Genomic DNA, 16,057 nt, shown 5'->3' on the forward strand with positions numbered 1-16,057 from the left:
AGTAACATCTTTCATTTGAGTTATACTCATAACGACACGTCTCCTATTTTGACTATTTGAGTTCTCGTAGGGTTTTCTAGGGTAGTAGGTTATTGATAGAAATATTATATTACATTTATGCTTATCAAATATTATATATCATGATATTTTATATTTCTTTTAAAATAAATGATATTCAAAAATAAAATTATTCATCAAATAACGAAGGAAAATTTCACCGAAGAATTCGATTCTCGTTTCAATCACCATGAAAATAAATGAAAAAAAAATCTCGATAACAAAAATTGAAATAAGTGATAGGAACGTAGACATAAAAGACTTTCTCGTCTCGACCATCAGACATCTCTAATATTAACTCGTTTGAGTTATCATTATAAAAGTCTTCAAACTTACTGGAAAGCGTATAAAAAAAAAAAAAAAAATCTTAGTCTAATCGAAATTAGAGCACGGGATTTAACTAATTAAAGTATCTATTATATTAAAACTTTGAACTTCGTTGTTAAATTCTATCAAAATTAAAGAGAAAAAAAATAGATATACGTTAACTACCACTCAAGTATTACTAACCGAAACATAATTCAATCGATTAATCTATACATCAATCATCAAATCAAAGAAGAAAAAAAAGTGTATATATATATATATATATATTAAAGGGTCAGTGTTAGCTACAGTAACTAGGGCTAGGAGCATAAACACCCCTTGTGGGAAAGAAAGGGGTTTGAAAAGTTGATGGAGAGTGGTCCAAACAAGTAAAGAACTGTTTGAGCTATCTCCGTTTCATACTGTGACATCCCTATCAACCCCCAATCTCTCGCATTATATACACATACCCTCACACACAGAGATAGAGATAAAGAAAGAGCTGTCCCTCAATTCCTGCACCTGGGTACCTATGAGCATGAGCCACTGGACAGTCCCGAACTGGAACCCTATGTAAGCACTCAATTATCACTCATTATAACTTTTTTAGTTAGTTGAAGTGAAGGCTTTTCAAACCCACCATCCATAATGTTGTTTTTTTTGGGTGAATTCCTGTGATTCAGGCCCAAGTATGGACGGTCATGTGCGAGAGGGGATGAGCAAGAAGCAGCCATGGATGCCCATGTGGAGGTGCTTTTCCAAACGCCTTTAACTAACCACTCGTGGAGCCAATCTGATGATACCCTCGAGTCCATTGTTCATAGTTCATTGTCAAGGAAACGGACTCGATCCAACCCAGATTGCAAAAATGAAGCTTTGATGAGTTGGGCTTCCATGGAATCTCACGGGAGCTTCAAAACCGATGATTCCGTTGAGGATTTAGCTCAAGATGATGGCTGGGTGATGCACAAGGTCTTTGTTGTTGTTATGAAGTTGTTTTTGTTGGGGTTTTTTTAGATAAACACGACTCTCCACGATAGTATGATACTGTCTACTTTGAGAATAAGCTCTGGTGGCTTTGCTTTGGGCTTTCCAAAAAATGAAGCTTTGATTTGTTGTTTGAATCAGGAGGATGATCATAATATGAAGGGGAAAGCAGATGGGAGCTGCTCAATCGGACGAACTCGAGCGGCTATTAATCACAATCGGTCTGATAGAGTAAGAAACTTTGAACCGAGTTAACGTTTTTGTATCATGCTACTCGAGGGTTGAATTAACTGTTCCCTCATTTGTAGAAACGGAGAGATCGAATAAACCAGAAGATGAAAGATCTGCAAAAGTTGGTGCCAAATGGGAGTAAGGTGAGAAAATGGTTGGAATCATGAATTATTTTGTCATTGTTTTCCGGGGTGCTCGGAAAACTCGTGTAGGGTTTAGTAAGCTTACGTATGTGGAGATTAGAAAATCTATGATCCAAGATAATCGAGCGAATTCTATATAAAACGTATGCTCGGTTTCAAACTCAAGTCACACTAATCTAACTCGTAAAGCAAATATGTCTTTAGGTTCGAATCGTTAATGAGATGTTTAATCGACAATTTCAAAGGAAGAGAGAGAGCTAAAGAGTCGTCTTTCTTTTTACAGATGGATAGAGCTTCACTTTTGGATGACACAATTCAATATTTGAAGCAACTTCAAGCACAAGTTCAGTTCATGTACAGTATCAGATCAATTGTGCCGCAGATGGTCATGCCTCTAGAAATTCAGCAGCAGCAGCAGCAGCAGCTTCAGATGTCACTGCTTGCAGCTCATATGGGACTACTTAACACTGATTCAAAGGCTCCCAGCTCCAGTTCCTTCCCTTGTGCTGCTGCATTCCCTCCTCCTCCGTTTCTACTGTCTTCTATCAACTCAACAACAAAGCCAAAATCTAACCTTTCCACCAGTGCTTTCGTTCCTCCGACCGATCCTTTCTGTACTTTCTTGGCACAAGTAAGTCGAACATCAAACATAAGATGAACTAATTGAGTAATACACACAAATGGGTTCGATTTTGTAGAATGCAAATGGAAAAATAATTGAGATAACTGGTTTTAGTCGACTTTCACGATTCAGTTTCTTAAGGAGTCGTCAGGCCAGACTAAACCGATATCGAGTCATTCTACTTACACTAGCTCCTAACATGAATAAAATGAATGAGGGACCAACTATATATAATAAAAATATAGAAAGAGCTATTCATTGAAGAACAGATTCAAGATGCAAAAGCTTACAGTTTTTTGTATTCAAGTGCTGTTTTTTTGTTGCTGCAGTCGATGGATATGGATTTCTACAGTAAGATGGTGACACTATATTGCCAAGAAGTGAACAGGACACCTCGGCAGGCAGGCAAATTTGAAGGAATCAAGGAAGATATGCATTAGAGCTAACCACAAAAAGCTTCAGCAATTGGTTGAATTGAATCCAAGAACAAATAGTCTTAGTTGAATAGCTAAATATGCCTCATTTCAACCAAACGTTCAAGCTTTCTCCAGTGATTTTGGTTGATGGAAATGACATATTCTAATGTTAAGAAGTTCTGCATTTTTTGAATACCATGAATGAGCATATGGCAAGTCCAGAAATAAGTGAACATAATGCGAAAACAAGCAATATTGCTGAGCTGCTGCTCGAGATAGCACTGCCGAAGAATTCGTTCTAACAAATTCAATGGTCACCAGTAGTCTCGGCAAGAACAAACGCCTTCAGAAAAATGGTGGAAACGATTTCGGTCTCTAACGACAATATATCGTTTATAGACAAGTGATACGACCTTGAAAAACTCGTGGCAATCCGAGCAAATTCTCAGATTTTTCACTATCCTTAGGGTGCAATCTAAAGGAGAGTTTAAGAGACCAAATGCCAAAGCAAGTTTCTCACTATGGTACATCACAGAGTGTTCTTTCTCTTCTTTCTCAATATCAAACAAAGACATGTCAGTGCCTGTAACGTAACCATTCTCTTTCAGTTTCTTCATCACATTATCCAACTGCTTATATATTGCATTGAATTCTAGTTTTCTGTCATTTGATGCAGTAAACTCATGAACTGAATTGTTTATTTCAATTGAACTGCAACCAGGGACTTTTTCAATCCCCCTGAGACTCATCATTCCTCGCAACTTTCCTACTTCGATCCACCGCCGTTCCCTCGAGTATAGATTTGATAGCAAGACATAATTCTCCCCATTGTTTGGTTCTAACTCAATAAGTCTCCTGATAGTATATTCACCCAATTTTGTATTCCCATGGACTCGGCAAGCACAAAGCAGAGCCCTCCAAATGATAGGGTCCGGCTCCATGCTCATGGATTCGATCAACTCTAGAGCTTCCTCTAACAATCCTGCTCGACCAAGTAGGTCTACCATACACCCATAATGCTCGATCTTCGGTTGCAGTCCAAACTGTTGTTTCATGCTTATGAATTGTCGACGCCCTTCTGTGACCAGACCTTGGTGACAACATGCACACAAGAGACCTAGAAAGGTAACCGCATCTGGTTTGAAATTTTCCATCAACATCCTAGAAAAAGCCTGCAAAGCAGCATCGCCTTGTCCATTCATGCCATATCCAGAAATCAAGACATTCCATGTATAAACGTTCTTGTCTCTAATTTCTTCAAAGACCTTCTCTGCCTCCTCAACAACCCCACATTTAGCATACATATCAATAAGTGCTGTTCCTACAAACACGTTCAGTCTCAACTTATTCTGATAAATAAAATCATGGATCCACTTTCCCTGATTCAAAGCTCCCAAATGAGAACAAGCAGATAGAACTACCACCACGGTTCTCTCGCTCGGTTCAGCCCCAGCTGCCAGCATCCCTCGGAAAGCATTGATAGCTTCCTTAAATTTCCTATTATGTGTATAACCAGTAATCAGCGCATTCCAAGTAACTGAATTTCTTTCAGGCATTTCGTCGAACAGCTGAGATGCATCGGAAATAGACAGACAAGAACAATACATGTGCACTAGAGCCGTGCTTGTGTAGACATCACGAATGAAACCCATTTGAACAACAGCACCATGTATCATTTTTCCAAGTTTAATATCACATAGCTGTGCAGTCGCTTTAAGAACGGCCGGGAAAGTAGAAGAATCAGGCAGAATGCTAAATTTATGCATGTGAGCAAAAATGATAAGTGAATTCAAATGCTCATTCAAATCCAAATAACCCCTGATCATCGAGTTACAAATCTGAGAATTAATAGAACCACGAAACTTAGAGAAAATAAGAGCAATAGATTCAAACCCATTATTCGAAACAGAGTCCTCAATGAGTTTCATGAGGAAATATCCGTCGCTCCGCATGTCATTGCCTTCCTTGCGGCGGGCATCCAGACAATCAGGAATCTTTCTCTCAATACCGCCCTGAGACGGAAGATTCATCACCCGGGTATGCACAAATCTCGATATTTGTGATTGGTTCGCTAAAAAATCCAAGTTCGAGATCGTACAAGTATCTTGGAGCCGAGCCCTTCGAATCAAACGAAATGAGAAAGGCAGAAACCTGAGATCCATTTTCATATTCAATTAAAGACAGTCTGGATTAGAGTTTCCAGTTCATAGTTCAAATTATGCAGTTCCCGGTTGGTTTCAACATTTGAAGCCGGCGGGCCGGCGGTGGAGAGGGTCTACAAGCTGCCGTAGCCATTTGAATTAATCTTTAATTTTAACTACTATTTTTACTCTTTAATACTTTATATTTTGATTAATTTTATTTTTTATATATCTAATTTCAATTATCTAAAGTAATCAGTTTTTATTTATTTATTTATTATTATTATTATTAATTTTATCTAATTTAACAAGAAAATATCACTTAATATATGATGATGCTTGGATACTTAAAATGACATCATATAAATTTTATAATTATTATTCGACCCATTAATTTTATAATATGGTATTTTGCATGTTTTTAAAAAATTATTATTCTATAATAAATGAAGACTATAATATGCTTAGATTGTTGTTGTTGAGACGGTGAAGATCGCTATAGAATCCTCTAGGTTGGTTGTGATTGGAGCTGAGGTATGGAAGACGTGGATTACGACAACGTCTGACCACAGTGTTGGAACATGAATTATTCACATTAATATTATCGATTAGATGGTTGATTAGAAGTTAAAGACCATTGTAGAACCCATTTGTTTTAGTTGTGGTTGGAGCTAAGGTGCAGGAGGACATGAACTACAGCAACGTCCTACCATACTGTTGTAGAACCCTCTGTTTTGGTGTGGTGGAAATGGACTTTAGCAACGTCTGACCATACTGTCGGAACATGAACTATTCAGATTAATATTATCAATTAAATTGTTGCTACTGAAACGTTAAAGACCATGTAGAACCCTCTGTGTTGGTTGTAGTTGGAGGACATAGACTACAGCAACCTCTAACCACTATCGAGACATGAACTATCCAAATAAATATTATCAATTAAACTGTTGATGAAGACCGCCGTAAAATCCTCCATGTTGGTTGCGATTAGAGTTAAGGTCAAGAGGACATAGACTAGAACAACATTTGACTATATTATTGGAATATGACTAGTAAAGGTTGAAATTTATGAATGACTTTCCACAGTCACTGTTAAAGAATTTAAAATTATTTTTAAATTTGAAGAATAATTAAAAATTAAATTAAAAGTTCTAAATACCAAACATTTAGAATTTATTAAAGGAGAAAATAAGAAGCAAAAATTATTGAAAATACAAAATTTAAACTCTTTCCGGACTTCCAAAATCACTAAGCAGAGAAAGGACGAAAGTGAAGGCGCGAAGTTCATGGCAGCGCGCGAGTGAAAGCGGCTACAGGATACTTGTTCGCATTTTTTACGATCTTGGAGAGCGCGGCATGGCCGAGATCAAGCCCACACACATCCGCCAGACGCACCAAATACAGCAACACATCGGATAGCTCTTCTTCCAAATGCTCTCTCTCCGCCGCGCTCCAGTTCGGCAGCCCCCTTTCCACCTCTCCCTTCCACTGGAATATCTCCGATAGCTCTCCGACTTCGCCAACCTGCAAGGAATTGCAATTCTATCAACGATAAGAACAACATGTAAGATTCAGATTATTCCTAGTATATGTATTGATTTTGTTTGTTTTTAGGTCGAAATTGGAGATTGAGATGTTAACTTCAATGTGTTTTTTGTTTGATTAATTACAAGTGCTAGGAGCAGGTTTCTAGGGCTGTGGTATTGTTCCCATCCTCGCACTTGAGCGAACTCTGCGAGCCTGTCCCTGAGTTCATGCAGTGAGACGTCTTTGGCGGTTTTCTCAGGTTCGTAAGAACGACTCTCCATTTCTCTCTCTCTCTGTGATCTGTTTTTCTCTGCTTGTGGTTGTGACCTCTGTGTTCGGTTGGGCGGTAAATTTATAGAAGTGAGTTTAGGGCAGAGAGAGAGGAGAGATAGGGAAGAATTTGATGATGATAGTGGGATGTGCACTTGAGGTGTTTGATAAAAAGATAAAACAGTAATTAAGGCATGTGAAGTGTGGGCAAGCTTGTCTCCATCTTTCCATTCATGGCTTCAAATCACCTATCTGCTGCTACACCTCATGCCTTGCCATGTCTCTCCACTTCTCTATACCTCAACTTCTTTCAACATTTTGAATTTGAAGGTTGTGCGACTTTTGGACCCTTGTTCCTACTTCAATTATATGTTTGTACTGTGTTAGTGTAGGTTCTTTAAGCTATATTTGAGAGTACTCTTAACCGGGTGGGCTTAATATGTCTTTTTGTCGAGCTAAAGCTGCTTTTTCTTCTCAAAATTAAGACAGTAAAAGATAACTTTGAAAGCTGAAAAGGCACATGTAGAATAGTGTTTTTGGACAAGTGTTTGAGGTAGCTTTCATAACACTTTTAAACTCTGAAGACTCTTTAGATAACGATTCCACTTCCTGTTTCTTCTTTTATATAATATTTATGAACAAATGAGAAATTAGTCGAGGGGTAGTTCTTTTCCACCCTTATGATTCAAGATTAGTTTAGTTTTTTCTTAAAAAATTTATAACCCAGTTGTCTCAACTTCATCAATAATCAAGACAGAGAAAGGAATTGTTGTGAAGGGCGGAGGGAGAGAAACTGAGGGTGTAGGCACGTTATACAAATCCCGGAAATTGCGATGGTCGTTGGGGAAATTTATGACAAATCTTGTTCCATTTCCCCTTTTCCCAGCACCTAAACGCCCATTCTTTTCTTCCATTTCAACATCCTCTATCTCCCCAGCCATTCCCTCTACTTTTTTATTTCTTTTTCTTCTATTCTTTCTTTCTTTTCTGGTCAAAAGAAACTAGGAGTTTCAAAAAGTGGATAATAAATTAATTCACGATAGAGCTTACCCTTGAAAAGTTCTAAAAGTTCTAAAAGTTCTATTAGTTTCTTAGTGTTTAACAAGTTTCTAAATACATTGTGTTTAAGAAATCATTGAATTTTAAAAGTTCTTAAACATCTGTTTGGTCCTTAAGATTTTAATTTCATGTTTACTATGTTTCCTACCTTTAATTTTATGTTATATAAATATTGATGCTTTATTTAACGACGCCTATTGGAAATAAAATTAAGAGTTCAATAGTGTATTAGACACTAAGTTAAAAGTCTACAGACTTATTTGATACTTTTTATGGTTCAAAGATACATAAACAAAGGGATATGGGATATGGTTGTATAGCAAACTATTGTTTAGACTATGATAGTCTCACAAGTATAAGTCTAATAGGAAATTATGGAAGGAGAAGAAGGTAGGGGGATTTCTGTTCACCTCATGAAGTAGAAACTAAGCTGCTTACGAGATAAGGGTTGCCCCTAGGCCATGAAAGCTATTCAAATAGCTTGGTGTAAAGTATCTGGTTTGGATTACTCAACTTCAAAAGTTGCTTTTAAGAAAATTATAAAAGAAAGGAAAAGAAAAAGGCAAAACATTGTAGAGAACAGAGTTAAATGGTTGATGATTGCAATGGAGAAAAGGAAAGTTGAGAGGAAAATGGTACAGATTATGTGTATGAAAATGGGCAACCAATTATTGCTTCTAGAGCTATGTGGTTCTTTTGATTGAAAATTAGTTGCACCAAACACTTCAATTCTTGATTTTTTCCCTTTAATCACTCCTTATCTTCCTAATCTCCTTCCCCCTCTAGCTCATTTTGTCTCTAGCTTAGGCCACATCCAATTAAGGAAACGGCAAGCAATGTTCATAAACTTTTATTTGCCTATCTTAATTATTACTTGCCAATTGCTATAAAAGTTTCTTTTTGCAATTGACATCTTTTTCCTCCTGAAAAAAGATGACAAATTGTATAAATAAATAAAAATGGTAGATTAATTAAGGCTAAATTAATAAACATACCCTTCAAGTAGCACTTTGTTTCAATCATACCTTTAAACCTATAAAAAAAAAAAAAAAAAATACATTGATTGTTAGTTTTAGTTTAGATGAAAATCCTTAATACTTTGTTTCAAAAATACTTTTGATCTTTAAAAAAAAAAAAATTCAAAAATACTCTTTTAACTTTCAAAAGTGTTTAAAAATACCCTTGAGTTTTCAAAAGTTTTATTAATACCTTATAAACTTTTTTAAAAATTTGAAAAACACCTTTAAACTTTTTAAAAGTCTTATTTTTAGTACATGTTTCAAAATATTAATGAACTTTCAAAAGTAACATTAAAAAGGAAATAATCTATGAGGTGTCTGTAGATGATTTTTGTCTTTGAATTTTTTTTATAAAGATTGAAGGTGTGAATGCTACCTTTAAAATTTTATGGGTATTTTTCAAACCTAATACAAACTAAGGATATTTTTCAACTTTTTTTAAATAGGTGAAGGGTATTAATTAAACTTTTTAAAGTTTCAAGTTATTTTTGAAACACTAACGGTCTTCATCCAAAATTAATGGCAAGGGTGTTTTTGGGACATTTTAGAAAGTTCATGTATTATTAAAACTTTTGAACATTTATAAGTATTTTTTAAACAAATTACAAGTTTATGGGTATTTTTATTAATTAATTAATTAATTTACTTTGGATATTTTTTTTTTTTCCTTTTTTAACCTTTTCCATGTCTTGCTTTACTTTTATTCTTGTGTGACTTCTCATGTCTTATTACTCAACTTTAAAAACAAATTTTAGGAGTTTGTTTGTGATTTATGTTATATAGATCAGAGGAACTCTCTTCAATTTTCAAATTGAGGGTTGTGTTATTTTGTTACGTAGTATGCATAATTGTTATATTAAATTTCAAACGAAGAAAGTTGAAATTAACGAACAATGAGTGAGGAAAAAGAAAAAGAAAAAAAGATTGTCCTTCTTGCATTATTCCATTCCATAACAAGTGATCTTTTTATGTTTTTTAGTTTCTTTTTTCAACTTTAGGATAATTTTTTTTTCTTTTTCCTTTTCTTTTTAGTCACGTCTCAATTAGGATTCAAGGGGGCAATGATTCACATATTTGATTTACATATTTTCCACTCGGTCTTTAATAAATAAAATAGATTCTCTATAAGAATAAATAATCTAAGGTTAAATTAATAAAAATATTCTTAAATTTTGCACTTTTGTCTCAAAAATATCAAGGAATAAAGTGTATTAAAGAAGTGAGAAAAAAATGAGGAACTTTTTGGTCATAGTTTGAGGCGGAGAGAGAAGAAATCAAGGAGAGAGGTGGTGTATGAAGTATAGATAATTGATTTTTGTTTATATATTAACGATAATAACTTATTTTTTTAAAAAATTAAGTGTATCAATATTTACTTTTGAAAGTTTGAATATTTTTTAAATATCTCGAATACTTATGTTCACACTTACCATAATCTATCAAGAATTGACGCCAAAACCTTATGGTAAGTGTATGAACGAAAGTTCACCACTATGAGAGACTTGTGGTTGTCTTGTCTGATTTGTAAGTGTATCGTCATTTCTAACTTGAAAAAGATCATTTTTTATCATTTTGATCTAAGAACAAGAATTTACATATAGATGGTGTATATCTACTTTCTTGATGTGGCAAATTACTTCAAAAGTTTTAGTATGTTATAGCGTGTGTTTGCATATGTAAGGAAGAACTCTTATTAAACCAACTTGGGAAACCATTTGTCTTTTTATTGACATTTTGTAAATGATGAATGCTTTTGTTGACAAGATGATTGGCAATAAATTAAAGTGCGTAGGTATCCATATCTTATGTCTATGAAAGTATGAACAACTTTTGGTTATGCACATTTCTTCAACCAAAATCTTCATCACAAGGATGGAGAGGATGGAGAGGAGAAGCTATAGCTAATTTCATCTCCTCTTATGCCTGTTATGTTGATCAACATAGCTAGAACTTCATTTGGCCTTGCTGGTGGTGCTTAGTGCACTTCACCCGGATCTTGAGAAGTTCACACATCTCATCGACCTCCTCAACGAGGCCTGATCTCAAAACTGCAATTGATACCATTCCCTTCTCAACCCTTGTCTTCCTTTTCCCATCACCCTTTTGGTGCATTCGACTAGACACTCTTCCCCTTCGTCGAGTGCTCGTCTTGCTACAACAAGTTTCATTCTCAAAACTTCAAAACTATACACATTGCCTTTTATTGTAGCTTTTCATGTTTGTCCATCCTCAACTGCTACATAACCAATGGTTTCAGCCAACATGGTACTCACATGGCTGTCTATCATATCTATAATTCTAGTCAAGTCCAAGTCTGTCACCCATCCTGACTATCTTTATCGAGCAGAATATTACTGGCCTTAACATCATGATGTAGAACAAAAAGGAAACATTCATGGTGAGGAAAGACCAGTGCTCGTGCCACATCAATTGCAAGATCAATGTGTTGCTGCCAGTTTAATCTGACTTGGTCCAGTTTGGGATCCTCCAAGTTCCTCCTTCCAGTACTCATCTACCAAAATCTTCTTTGATCCATCAAGACACCATCTGTAAAGTTGAACAAGGTTCAGGTGCGACCAATGGAAGTCATTTCTAGTAAGAATCTACATTTGAGCTTGGAACTCTCTCACCTTCATTTCCTCTTATTAGGCCCTTCTTCGTTGCTACTTTCTTTCCATCAGGTAACATTCTTCTATAAACTGTCCCAAGGGATATCCTCGTGATTCATGTGATGAGTTCATCAACCCAAAGGAAAATCGTACCCCTCCCAAAGGATATCCTCATGATTCATGTGATGAGTTCATGAACTCAAAGGAAAATCTTACCCTTCCCAAAGGATATCCTCGTGATTCATGTGATGAATTGATGATAATCCTTGATAAAATTTGAATACTATTTCAAAACATTAAAATTAACTCCCAATAAATTGTTTTTCATTTTTGATGTCAAAGGAAAAATAATCAGGTTAAATAAAAGTGCCTCGAGAATGGTACCATGCATTTAGTTGAGTTCCTTGCATGGTAGTAAAGTCAAATCACAAATCCTAACTAAGGAGGGAGGCTAATGTTATAGGTAAAATTGGACCATAAATAAAAATAAAAATACAAAAACTTTGAAGACTAAGAGGCAAAGAGTCCAACACGAACTAAGAGAGTGAATCTACCAAATAAAAGAGACAAGGAAAACTAGGGTGGAAGCTCAAGTTCCCTAAGGCCGAGATGAACCCTAGGGTTAGCCTCTTATGTATGGGACACAAGCCAAACATGCTCTCGGTCCATATGACCCCAATTCAACTTAATTCGTTTATTTTTTGGATTTGGAAATGAATCTATAAAAATGTAGCTGAAGCTGAAATGTGAACGAGGCTGAAAAGTTCAATTCTATTAAGATAATTGTTTAGGAGGAAATTTATAACTTGGAAGGAGAAGATAATCTACTAAAATTATGTATACAAGAGGCAAATAGTAAGATAAGACTTAATACAATTTGGAAAACTTAACAAACAATAAATATTTTTACAATACTCTTTTTTTTTTTTTTTTTTTTTTTTTCTTTTTTTTACATTGTTCACAACTTTCCTCATTTTCGTAGCAATTTATGTAATTTTCTTCTCATACACGGAATTTCCCAGGATGCTCTCTTCGGCCCAAATTAAACAGGCCTGTTGTGGTCCGGCCCAGCCCATTAAAATTTATTCTCGTGGGCGGTGGGCCGTCCGATATTGGGCTCGGTTAAGAAGGGAAAATCGCCATCGGCGTTTTGGACAATTTAACGAGCAGGAAATGATCGCACGTCTTCAGTTTTCCCATTTCCGGCTTCTACATGTCCGATCCGTCGGACGGCGTCGAAACTCCCATGGAAGCTACTTCCAGCTCGCCGTCACCGACTCGTTCCCGCGGCGGACCTAGACAGAGTGGCTCCGGAAATGGGAACGAAAGGCCTAGATTTTTCGACACAAAAGCGAAAGCCATATGTTGGGCCAAGGCCGATACTGTCCCCGGACGACATCCCGAGCGGTGGCGTAAGGACGCCGCTGGTAATGTCGTCTGCAAGCGCTTCTGCAACTGCCAGGGATGCCTCTGCTTCGAGTATGATCACATAGTCCCCTTCTCAAAAGGTAAATTTGATTTGCTTCTCTTCGCCTCTAGCCGGTTAATGGTTTCTGAGTTCGATATGGGAAATTTCGCTGTTACTGTTGCGTTTTCGTTGTGGATTGCCGTAAATTTATGGCTTAGCTTTGGTTGTCATGAAATTCGCAGGCGGCGAATCCACGGCGGATAATTGCCAGATTCTTCAGACGAGAGTAAACAGATTCAAATCGGATAAAGACGATGTTGATACGTCTCAGTTGAAAGGCTATTCATGTGATGTCAAGTTTACCGGTACTTTTTCATTCTGCCTCCATTCCCTGTCTATTGAAGTCCATGCTTTTAGTTTAGTCTTTTAACACTTGTTAGGGTTCGAGACTAAAAAATCGAACTTGTGTATGATGTCTGAATTTCCATATCTTAAATATCCTGTTGCTAGTTCTTGAGCTACTCATACTAAGTTGCACGAAATCAAACTTGTGAAATCTCACTGTTATAGATCGTAAATCCAGATTAAACAATTTAGGTTTCCATAAACTATCCCTTTGTACTATTCCAAGGTAAGAGCTTATCAAATTCATGCTTGTTAAAGCGACGGGTGAAACATCGGTTTAGAATAGCTATTTAATTCACCTTTCTGTTGGTTTGTTCTTGAATTCTCTCCCGTTCGAATGTAGCTACTAGCATCAATTTACTTTTCTCCTAGCTGCCCCACATATATAGCTATATAATTTTATAAGCTTTTACGGAATCATATGATCGCTCAAAATTTGTAATTTCTATAAAGGCTATAATTTTATCGGATTTCACGGAATCATATGGTCGATCATATTTGTAATTTCTATAAAGGCTATAATTTTATCTGCTTTTACGGAATCATATGGTCGCTCAAAATTTGTAATTTCTATAAAGCATAAATTCGGCCGTTCCATGACACTATTGATTGGTTGTTTTGCTTTCCTTATCTTTTGACGGTACTTTGTGGCATTTCGGGGGAAGTGATCCGGAAACATCATTACATTTTCAGGAAAGTGCTAGAAAGTGAAGTTTCAATTGCTTTAGCAATTGTATATGCTGTCCTGTTTCATATTAGCTATCATTGCTGATGTTAGTTTATGATTCAAACAAAAGAATGCTTGTACTTTTGGTCATTGAAACACAAATGAAGAACCTACATAGATTGCGTTCCCCTTGTTGAGGTTATGAATTCAAATCATGCTGTGCACCCACCCAGAATATGAACTTTTTGTAGAGATATTCATTGTTGTGCATATGTGGAATAGAGCAGGTTCTATGAATCTTGATCAATACCTAAAGCTGAAATAATGCATTCTAGGGAGGAATTCTTTGAGGACCACATCGATTATCTCTTAGTTCTTCGTCCCTTTCCATATTCAACTTGGGAACTTGGTTTCAATAAGACTAACATTCATGCATATCGAATAACCTTATGCGACACTCTCTTGATTTACTATATTTGCTTACCAGAAAAACTCGTTGAATGTGGAATTGACTACCATGAATCAAACTCATTTTCACTTAACCCTTATTCAATTACCACTAGGATGTCCCGTGGTGATTAAGATTTTAGACTTCACTAGAACAATTGATAACATCCAATATTGAGTGTGTTTTTTTTCTTTTTTTTCCTTCTCTTTCTCTTACATCCTTATATGATGTATTTGACCTGCATGTTTTGTTGCAGATAAGGAGCTTGACATAATTGAAATGGCTGTTTATGGAGATGTAATCCGGCCAGGAAACCAGTGTCGTTGCAGAACAGTTTCTGAAATGCTCGGCCAATATAAATCCAAAGACCGCTTGGCCCCTTGTAAGTTGCCATATAATGAAGATTCTTCGTAACAAAAAGAAGGCTTGAACCTAAAGCATGTTTGCCCCATTTGGTGTTAAGATCTATAATTTAATACACTTGATACAAATAATGTTGGGGACCTCCATTACTTGATTAGATCAGTGTGAATGAATATCACACCCATCTCAGTTTAAGAAATTGTTAAATTTTGAGTGTTTAGAAGTCTTTAAATCGACTAGATTACAATATATTTGATTTTTGTGCTCTCCATTCTGGTCCATAAATTCTTGAACTGTTTATGTTAGTACTTAAATTGTATTAATGTTTTGATATGGCCCTTAAACTTCGCAGGATATATTATGTTAGTTGCTGTTCTTAGCTTTTTCTTAATTAAATATCTATTGTAAACCCTTACTCGATTTACATGTTATTGTCGTATACATGTTTATTCACACATCTTCCTGAGTTCTTAAGGTTTGAAGAGCTGTAAAAATGGAGGGTACAACGAAACGATCTGCCAACAATTTGATAGCCACACAAAAATGGACCTCCCTCTCATCTCATCCGGAAATGGTTTGAGCTTAGATTTAAAGTGAACAATATAAGTCGTTGTAGATGGTGAAGATAATTGAAAAGGAGATGACCACATTGTCACGTCTTTTTCTTTTTGTTTTAACTTTATCTAAAAAAGATACCATAATTCACAACTTTATATATGAAGTTTGAATTTTAAATCGGTAAGCTTTGGAAGTCTTAAAATATTTATTTTCAATTCTTGAATTAAACAAAATAATCACTGGATATTGTTTATAGCTTTGGAAGTCTTAAAATATTTATTTTCAATTCTTGAATTAAACAAAATAATCACTGGATATTGTTTATAAAATGGTATCGGATGAGTAAATATTAAATAAAAGTATGTTATTATGTCCAAAATGATTTTTTTAAAAATAATTTGATGACTAAAATATTTCAATTCTTACATAAATTAAAAAAATAAAAAGTATATTTATAAAATTAATTTTGAAAAACCAAAATAATAATAATAATAATAATAAATTTTCTAATACAAAATTCAATAGTGGCAGACCAAATAAACATGAACCATTCAAATATAATTTTTATTTATTATTTTTGTATAAAGTCACTTGCGATATTTACAAATTTTCAAGCTTGTCTTTAATAATATGGTTGAATATTTTTATTTATTTATTTATTTTGGAGATGACTTATATATATATATAATTCAATAATTTTAGTTATAAAATGATTTGAAAAATAATAATAAAATGAATGTCAATGTACACATCTAGGGGCTCATTTCATGAAATAAACACTATGTTCGAACATGCAACCAATTCTATGCATTTAATTATTA

At 35.2% G+C, this 16,057-nt stretch overlaps 4 protein-coding genes across 4 annotated transcripts; 2 read left to right on the plus strand and 2 right to left on the minus strand.

Annotated features, from left to right (window-relative positions):
* Nucleotides 1-834: 834 nt before the first annotated feature.
* LOC111792205 (transcription factor PIF7-like) lies at nt 835-2,952 on the plus strand. The gene is made up of 6 exons (XM_023673549.1): nt 835-936; nt 1,047-1,335; nt 1,492-1,581; nt 1,659-1,724; nt 2,008-2,355; nt 2,676-2,952. The coding sequence occupies exons 1-6, from the start codon at nt 896-898 to the stop codon at nt 2,784-2,786; spliced, it is 945 nt and encodes a 314-aa protein (XP_023529317.1). The 5' UTR covers nt 835-895; the 3' UTR covers nt 2,787-2,952.
* Nucleotides 2,953-3,054: 102 nt separating this feature from the next.
* On the minus strand, nt 3,055-5,054 carry LOC111792204 (pentatricopeptide repeat-containing protein At4g21065-like). Its single transcript, XM_023673548.1, has one exon. It carries the CDS (start codon nt 4,928-4,930, stop codon nt 3,077-3,079), a length of 1,854 nt encoding a protein of 617 aa, XP_023529316.1. The 5' UTR covers nt 4,931-5,054; the 3' UTR covers nt 3,055-3,076.
* A 1,005-nt stretch (nt 5,055-6,059) lies between these two features.
* Nucleotides 6,060-8,752, minus strand: LOC111793865 (dCTP pyrophosphatase 1-like). Its single transcript, XM_023675929.1, has 2 exons — nt 6,574-8,752; nt 6,060-6,427 (listed from the first exon to the last, which is right to left on the minus strand). The coding sequence occupies exons 1-2, from the start codon at nt 6,709-6,711 to the stop codon at nt 6,188-6,190; spliced, it is 378 nt and encodes a 125-aa protein (XP_023531697.1). The 5' UTR covers nt 6,712-8,752; the 3' UTR covers nt 6,060-6,187.
* Nucleotides 6,602-14,949, plus strand: LOC111793864. Its single transcript, XM_023675928.1, has 4 exons — nt 6,602-6,689; nt 12,410-12,895; nt 13,038-13,160; nt 14,572-14,949. Exons 2-4 carry the CDS (start codon nt 12,601-12,603, stop codon nt 14,727-14,729), a joined length of 576 nt encoding a protein of 191 aa, XP_023531696.1. The 5' UTR covers nt 6,602-6,689; nt 12,410-12,600; the 3' UTR covers nt 14,730-14,949.
* The last annotated feature ends 1,108 nt before the right edge of the window (nt 14,950-16,057 follow it).

Source organism: Cucurbita pepo, chromosome LG04 (genome assembly GCF_002806865.2).
Source record: "Cucurbita pepo subsp. pepo cultivar mu-cu-16 chromosome LG04, ASM280686v2, whole genome shotgun sequence".
Classification (NCBI taxonomy): Eukaryota; Viridiplantae; Streptophyta; class Magnoliopsida; order Cucurbitales; family Cucurbitaceae; genus Cucurbita; species Cucurbita pepo.